Source organism: Olea europaea, chromosome 18 (genome assembly GCF_002742605.1).
Source record: "Olea europaea var. sylvestris chromosome 18, O_europaea_v1, whole genome shotgun sequence".
In the NCBI taxonomy this organism is placed as follows: Eukaryota; Viridiplantae; Streptophyta; class Magnoliopsida; order Lamiales; family Oleaceae; genus Olea; species Olea europaea.
Genome location: NC_036254.1, coordinates 17853702 through 17862720, shown reverse-complemented (window position 1 = coordinate 17862720; position 9019 = coordinate 17853702). Strand labels below are relative to the sequence as shown.

The window sequence follows — 9019 nt, the reverse complement described above, 5'->3', positions numbered from 1 at the left end:
AATTTCCTTAGTTTTGACTTTCAGAGATGCTGTTGTGCAAAAATCAAATATTATAGGAGGTCAATAAACTTCTGTTCATAAATCTGATGCTGCTAAAAATCCAGTTCGACACAGCTTAGTCGACATTTGTATGGTCCTTCAAGTGAAGGGCGCCATATTTGTCATGTGCCAATCTGATAATTTGAATAAACCCTTTTATTGCATCTTAGGCTGCATATCCATGCAAGTTGTGCCTCAGAACTTAATAGGCTTCATATTTGCATAATTATAGGTCTCCATTATAACATTTTATTGAAGGTAAAATATCGCTTGATCATGCTTTCTATTTTTTGCTTCCTCAACCTGAAGAAGCAATCACTTAGATGTTTCACCTTCTGATTTTGATAACAATGGTGTATGTGATAAAGCGGTTCTGAATTTCGCCAACATAATAAGTTTTCAAAATGTCTTAGTCATATTGTTTGCATCATTGATTGTGCAAGTACAGAGTTTGGTTGCAAGATTTCCTCATTGGTAGATGCTGCCATTAATTTTCTTGCTCAGTTGTTATTATCATTATTATTTTTTTCATTTCAGTTATTTCTAGTGACCATTATGTAAATTCGTCGTTGTATTGTGTTGGATCTATAAAAATGCCTTGTATTGGAGCTCAACACTCTTGCATGGTCACTATTTTTACGAGTGGGGAATTATGTTGCCTCGTAGTTTTGTATATCTTTCCCCCCTCTTACCTTCCTGCTTATCACTGGAAATGATGTATCTATTTCTTTTGGGTGATGATAGGCGAGAGCTGTTCAGTCGAAAAAGAACTGAACATCACCAGTGTAACAAATGCAGTATATCAAGACAAGACAAACATTCTTTTCTCGGTAAACTTTTGAAAGCTAGTCCTGCATTACATTTGGTATCTGGTATGGAACATATGTTTTGAGACAATATGCTCATCAATTTTTTGCACACAATGGAAGGATGCCAGTGCCAGTTAGTACCCCGATATGAGCTCACTCTAGGGATTGTTTTGATGTTATGGTACTTGTGGAATTGATGAGAGGTTAATACAGTTTCTTTACCTGCAAGCTACATGTTTGCCATATATGTATGATATCTTCCAATGAAGTCTGACCAAGGATATTGAGATACAATTTCTAACATAATTATACAGATGGTATGTATGTATAACAAAATTAAGTTAGAAATACTAATCAGAGATTAAGAGTTATGTTAATGTCTTTTATTTGGCCGGATATGTGAGAAGGATATGCTTGATATAGCCATATTTCTATTTAATAAATCACAATTTAGCAAAACTTGTACATTTAAGTGGCTTAGAGGTCATGGATGTCTCAGGTGTGTTGCTATTTGACAAAGAAATGTTTCCGGGTTAGCATGTCCTAAATATATTGCTTTGTTTATTTTAACAAAAGCAGTAGTTAGGATGAACTATTTACTTGATTTCTGATTAAATATTATTCGTTAGACATGTTTTTATCAGGAGCTTCCTTTCAATAGCTCTGAGTGGGTTCTTTTGTTCAATATTTTTCTACATTTTGTTTTTCAGGGAACAGTTGTTGTTGCTGGAAGGGCAAGAGCCGTTGTTGTTGGAGTTGGCTCTAACACTGCAATGGGAAGCATACGCGATTCTATGTTGAAAACTGAAGATGTGAGCGTCATCTACACTCTTTAGAAGCTGGAGAAGCTTTTTGGTTCTTTTGCATGATTTATTTACTCCTTTATACCTATACCTATAACTAAAAACATTAAAAATGGTCACTACTTGAGTCCATAACTCTAATTTGAATTCACCTGACATGGATGATTAACTTTACAATATGCAACAACTCCAACTCCATCACAGAATAAAAGAAGTGCTGCCCTTGTCTAGAGTTTTCAGCAATATATCTAAGCCATGGCAAGAATCTAAGCTCTTGAAGATATTTCTTTTCATTACCTTTTGTTCAATTAAACTGCATATGGTTTGAGGGTAGATACACGACTGAGTAGCTATTATCATTGTCTCACCGATTTCACCATAAATTTGTACAATATGTTGCAGGAAGTGACACCACTGAAGAAGAAGTTGGATGAATTTGGTACTTTTTTGGCTAAGGTGACTGCACATTGACTACATACTCGTTTTTACCAAAATTATATTCAGCCCAAGTTACATTTTAACCTTTGTAACTATGATACTTTTTGTTCCTTATAGGTTATTGCAGGAATATGTGTATTGGTTTGGGTTGTGAACATTGGTCATTTTCGGGATCCTGCTCATGGTGGCTTCTTGCAAGGTGCCATACATTACTTCAAGGTATATCTGTGGTTCCTTTGATATTCTATGTGTAATTACCTGAAATGGAAATAATCACATTGATTTATTTTTTTAAATGACATCTTATGGATATTGATAACCAGATGGCCTTTGCTGATAGTACTTGTGTTTGCATCAAGTATACAATCACTTGTAGAACATTGATCTAAGCTTTTCATGTTGTCATTTTCTTGAATCTGTTCTGTGTGTGTTCTGTAATAAGTAATGTTTGTTTCCTCAATCAGATATCTATATGTATTCTCAAATTAACTTTCTCCTCATAACACATTTCCAAATTATGAATATACATATACGTATACGTAAATTTATAATCTAACTCTCCACGACGAAAATTAAATTTTTATGTGATTTAATTCTGGTGGTTCAAATTTCTGTTAGTACTTGTTTTTGAAGGTTCTTAGTAATTAGTGTCGTTGCCTTTATACTCATGTTTTATGGTAGATAAATAGATAAGCAATATTACTCTCTTATCGGCCATTTCTGTCAATTTAAGAGGCAGACAAATTGAAGATGTGAATTGGACTTTGGATGTATGTGCATGTGAACCAACAGAAGAGAGTTTGATGTTACATTAATTGTTTCCATGTTTATGTTGAAACTTTCTCCAACAAACCAGGAGTGCCAGTCAAAATCTGTATTCATTGGTTAGAAACACTTTGCGATCTAATTTGTAGGTTTAAATTATCCACGTGGAAGTAGTTTTATGTGAACTTTTAATCTGACATCTAACGATCTCTCAACTCCTTGGTGAGGGAAACAAGTGACGGTTTCAAAAGTTTAATGTGAGATGAATGAAATAGTCAAGACTTTATACATTATGATTATAGCTACTTTCATCATGGGCCCATGGTGTTTAAAGATTGTTCAGAGCATATATGTTTTGCAAGAGATGGAGCATAATCCTGTGGGACATGTCTTTGCAGCTTGAAATGTATAACAAGTGCAAAATGAAGAGAAATATCTGTATGAGGTTGAGCATTTCTGCTAGATAGAAGTTTTATTTGAATCCAAGTGGATTGATCCATAGGAAAAACTGAAAAAGGCTACAGTAGAGTCTAAGAAGCACCGATATCGTGTCTGACATGTTGACACGTGACTTTATGAAAAAGTTCCGACACGATACGTCATTGACACATTGATTAAAATATTATTTTTTAATTTAATAGTCTAAAGTAATAATTTTTTATACTTATTGCATCATATATATAAATAAAATTTGACATTAAATGGATACATGGAGGGTGAAATGGTAAAAGAATTAATTAACATAAAAAAGTTGGGGGGGGGGGGGGGAACTTATTTCTACTCAACTATGAGCGGTTCTGTATCTCGTGTGATTTATCTTTCTTCTTTAATTTCTCTCTGTTCCTTTTAGCTAAGTTAAATTATTTTATATTTCGTTTAGTTATACATGAAGGTGACTATTATTTTGTAGCTGATAATACTACTTATATTATGCTTTTTCAGATTGCTGTGGCTCTTGCCGTTGCGGCCATTCCTGAAGGGCTTCCTGCTGTTGTTACAACGTCAGTGCTTCAGTCTCTCATGTTGTACTAAATTACTCTTTTGATATATAGATTCCACCATATGTTTGATGTAGAGCAAAGACATATATCTCTGTACATGTATTATTGTCACCTTGAAAAAATATGCAGCATGACAGAGGTTCCCATTTTAGAGACACGTGTGAAACTCATGCATTTATGGTTCTGTATATGTTTGATATAGAGCTATGGCTTCCATTGCTGTCCATGCACCGTCAGAACAAATATGCAGAGCATGACAAGGGAGTCCATGCCGAAGATATATAAAAAACTCATATTTGTGGTTCCTATACAGAAATTTGATGTTAGAAGGCCTTTCTCAATCTATATCTATAATGTCCACAAATATGTTGACACAAGTATGTTAATAAACCTTCTTAAACTTTGTGGAACTTAGCGGACCTCATGCATAATCTTGTGATGAAATACATTTTCAATATAAGCAGCCAATAGGAGGAGGTACTCTATTTCCTACTGAATTTTGTTTGACCTATTAATATTTTGTTGCTGTGTATTTAAATGCTACAAGGTTTGTGGAAGGTAATATTCGATTAGTTAGAGTTGCATGTGCTATATTTTATGCATTATAAGCCTTCTCCATTGTCATTTTTCTGCTTGGACAAATTTTCTTTTCTTTTCTTTTCTTTTCTTTTTATTTTATTTTTATTATGCACTGTTGCAATGGCTTCCACAAATCAATATTATGAACATGGATATTTGCATCCTTTTTTGACCTTAGAACTAATTTCATGAAAAATATAAAGCTTGTTGCTTCGCTTTAGAAATTACAAGGTATTACAAGACCAGCGAGGCTCATAAGGTGGCATGTACTTGAGCTGAATTCTTTGAGATGCAATCTGGGAAAGAACCTGGGCTATATACTTAAATACTAAGAACAATTAATCTTTTATTTTGTTTCCAAATGTATTGTAAGAAGTCTAATATTGTTCGTCCAGTCACTCAATTTCATTTTTGCCATTGTTGGATGTTACCTAGAAATTCTGAATCCGAATTAGAAGTATTCTGTGTGGAAATGCCCAGTTGTGCATTTGACTTTCTTATACATCCGTTGGAAAACATTTTTCATCAACTTTACTGCTAATGCTTGTATTATATTGTCACAGGTGTCTGGCACTTGGAACAAAACGAATGGCTCGTTTAAATGCTATTGTAAGGTCCTTGCCATCAGTAGAGACCTTAGGTTGCACGACTGTGATTTGCAGTGACAAAACTGGTACTCTGACTACCAACATGATGTCCGTTTCAAAGGTGTTCAGTTGTCGAGCTTAATACATATTTATTTCATACATTACTTATTTTTATTTCTCATACAATATTTTTGAGGTCATTAATCAATTTTGCCTGGATGTTTCATTGTTTTCATTTATTTATTTATTTTTGTGGGAGGGAGGGGAGGATTTGCAGTTTTGTCATGCATTTGTGCACTATTTTGGCTATCCACTCCATGTAAATTGCTTCATTGAAACTCTAAGTCATGCATGTCTTATATTAAATTCAATTTGATGTTAACATGTGCTATTATTTAGCATAGGGCAACACGTTATCTGAGCTGATGTTTAGAAAGTTTCATTATTAATTGTTTATTTGTTTATATTGGCTTCAAGCTTGCTATTTTGACATCCCAACTCTGAATTTTCTAGCTTCATTTAGTTGCTAAATGTATATTATATTAGTGGTAGTTTTCTTCCTGAGTTACTTATTGTTAACATCTGTAAATACTCGTTTTAAGTTGAATTGCTGATGTAATTTCTCCTGTTTCAATTCTAGTCTCTCTTTAGCTTCTGTTGCCTTCCTTTCATATGGTCTTATTACTTTGTAATGTGCAATTGTTACTTTTTAATTTATCTTTGAGGGAGGAAATAGTTGATGCATACAGACGACACATCTTGCTAATGCATAGTTCAGACATGTATTGCTGCAGTTAATTATATTCTTAGAAATTGACTTCATTTTCATTTCAAAGTACTAATGCTAGCTAAATGTTTGCCTTTGCCTATTCAGATATGCGTTCTTCATTCTGTAAATCATGGTCCCCTGGCTTCTGAATACAATGTCAGTGGCACAACATATGCACCAGATGGTTTTATCTTTGACAGCATGGGAGTTCAGGTACTTTTTCTTATAACATGCTATATGTTTTCATTTCTTATTTTGTTCCTACCTGTTAGATTTAGTGCTTGCTGGCAGTGCTTTATAAGTCGTGGTCCTATAGAATGCGTGGATATTAAACCCCTTTTTAGTAGAAACTAAAATCTAAAATCAAGAGTTTAATTTAAGTCACAGTCAACAATTAATTTCAACCACATATTTCATGGCTCTAATACTCGAAACTCTTTCAAATGGACGAAGTATCCGTGTAGACATGACATGACATGGGTATGGGTAAGGATATGTGTCGGATCCTCTAAGTTTCAACCGAACACTTCACTATTTTTACTTCTTTCTTCTCCTTTCATTTTTTTTTTCTTTCCTGTTTTAGCTCTTTTTAAACTTAGCGCCACCACCGAGAGGGTGGAGGAAGGCGATGATACTTGATTTTCCCTTATTTTTCTTCTTTCCTTTTTGACCGTTTTCTTTTTCTTTTTTATTCCTTCTTTTCCTCTTTGTATCGCTGAGGTTTTCTTTGTATAGAATGAAAATGGGTTTCATATAGTGTTACTTAGTGTTCCATTAAGTCGAAATTGCAATCAAGTCCTTTATTTTCAATTTTATATAACATTTAGTAATTAACTTCCCATATATGAAAACTAAGCCCCAAAATTCTATTATTTGTCTTAGCCCCTTATTCAATACTCATTTCTTTCTTTGTGAACAATTAATTTTGGTCTATTCAAAATGACATTCTGGATTAGTAGAAAATATTGAAATTTGAAAGACGTACCCACGTACTTATGTTCGAAATTTGAATTTTTTTAGCCATGTCCCTTGTATCATATATTTTATAAAATAAAGGATCCAACACTTAGATGCGTGCCCATATCCAATATCGGTACCCGAGTCTGATCATCATAGTTTCGCACGACCTACGACTTTTTAACTACACATTTTATCAACTTTTATCAAAATTTGCTAAAGATTTGATTTTAATCTCCACCAAACAGTGCTCAGTGAGTAATAAGTTGTGGATCTCACAAAATGTGTGGGTTTGACTAGCTTAAATTATATGGCCAAACATGCCTTTAGTTAGATTGACTTTTTGCTTCTTGTCATGCATCTATATTAAGCAGCATAAAGCCTGTTTGGGTGGGTTTTGTGCATAGTTAATTTTTCTGCATTAGTACCTTATTTCATGTCTTCCTATCCAGTTTGGTACGATAGCTATTATTGTTTGCACTTTTGACTTCTGTAAGGGTGTTATGATGCTGGAAAACTCGGATTTTAAATTGAATTACTTTCTGTTCATGAGTTATTGTTCATTCTATGCTAGGAGGGTCTAGTATACTTAAAACATAAAAAAATTGCATAGAGTGAAAGTGATTAGAAAGTTAGTGCTTCTGCCTATGTGGGCTTCTGCCTATGCGGCAGCATTACCAGCTTCTCCCTTTTTGCCTAATTTGTGCATGATTGCTCTCTGAAGTTTCATTCAAGTCCTTTGTTACATTAAGAACATTTAGATACTCATCCTAGATGTTGGAAATCATTTCGACCACTGCCAAGATTTCTGTACAAATTTTATTTCCTACAGTAAGTCAGTAACCACTTATATTGGACCGGTGGTGTTAGTTTTTTCTTTTATTTTTTTTTTAGTTTTTTATTATTTTATTATTTTTATTATTTTTCAAGTATACTCTAGTTATTTCTGAAGTTATTTTTATAATTATTCTCTTTATCATAAAATGTTTGCTTTGCATTCCAAAGCACCCCTTCAAGGGTTTTGCCTTGGATTTTCCTGAAGAACCTCTGGATTTGACATTTGTTAAAATAAATTATTCATGCACTTCTGCCTGATACGTATCAGTATATAAAAGTTTAAAGCTTCAATATAGAACTTGGGGATCCTGCATTTGGTTAATTGTTGTATAGGTTAAAAAAGGAGTATTAGGCCCCATTTGATTCCCATTTTTCTGAAAATGTATTTTTCTCTTTTCTTTTCAACCACACATTTTTCATTAAATTAATATTACACGTAAATCAAAAATTTTTTCATCCACACATTCTTCGTCAATCTACTATTCTAAAATTCATTTTTCCTTAAAAGTGGGTGTCAAACACCCTCGTAGATTCGCAAACTTGAGAAACTGTAATTACTTCATCTCTTGATTACAAATTGTTGCTGTCTTTTAACGGTGGTTAGGAAACCACAATTTGTCAAGTTATTGGTGGTGTCAGATTCTACCTTTGAGACTTTTTTTGTTCTTATAAATTTTTGTTCTGGAATAGGTATGTAAATGCCCAAAAGCTTGATGGTTTTAGCAATTAACATCTAGAGGGGATAAATAGAGACATGAATAAGCTGCTTATAGACAAATTAATTCTTTTTTTTTTTTATCATATCAAAGTAACCTCGGAAGTTACAGACCTGCAAGAGTAACCTTGGCAGTTACAGACTTGCTGGTCATGTTATGTTGAAACAAAGCAATTAATAACGAGAATTAGTTGTGTACAGGACAAAGAAACAAATTATAATCTTATGAATCTAAGTAGTTGGCTATAGCTAAAAATCAGAGTAACAGCAGCTTTAGTTCTTCATTCCTTAACCAGTGGCTTAACTGAACGAATGGATGGTACAATGATAAAGATAAGTGATTAGATTAAGGAACTAGAATATATGGCCTGCAAATGAACTTGGTAGTTAGCTTCTATCAATATAAAAAATTAATTTAGAAGGCTGAAAAACAAAAAGGGGAAGGATGATGAACTATCACTGAATATGTTTTACTGAATTCGCAGAGTTGCTTAACTTTCTTGAAACATCAACAGCACAACAGATACTGCTCTTGTTTGAGTTGATTGGCAAATACCCACTTATGACAACAAATGTTTCAGTGGTGTAGATAAACCACACTGATTAGTCGCTCACAATAACTATCAATAAGAATGCTCAGAACTTTTCTATAAAATCAGCTCACTACTATGCCTTTTAAATGATTGGCTGATATAAATATGAGTTCAAACACTAAATTGC

The 9019-nt window shown here is 33.5% G+C and overlaps 1 protein-coding gene across 3 annotated transcripts in view; it reads left to right on the top strand.

Moving 5' to 3' along the window:
- Window positions 1–9019, top strand: part of LOC111367656 (calcium-transporting ATPase 3, endoplasmic reticulum-type) — a 33852-nt gene that overhangs the window by 7968 nt on the left and 16865 nt on the right. For all 3 annotated transcript variants that reach the window (XM_022988639.1, XM_022988641.1, XM_022988640.1), the window contains exons 10-16: window positions 784–869; window positions 1559–1660; window positions 2054–2107; window positions 2207–2308; window positions 3797–3855; window positions 4998–5142; window positions 5896–6003. In XM_022988639.1, coding sequence (XP_022844407.1) covers window positions 784–869; window positions 1559–1660; window positions 2054–2107; window positions 2207–2308; window positions 3797–3855; window positions 4998–5142; window positions 5896–6003 — 656 coding nt within the window. The remainder of the gene's footprint in view (window positions 1–783; window positions 870–1558; window positions 1661–2053; window positions 2108–2206; window positions 2309–3796; window positions 3856–4997; window positions 5143–5895; window positions 6004–9019) is intronic.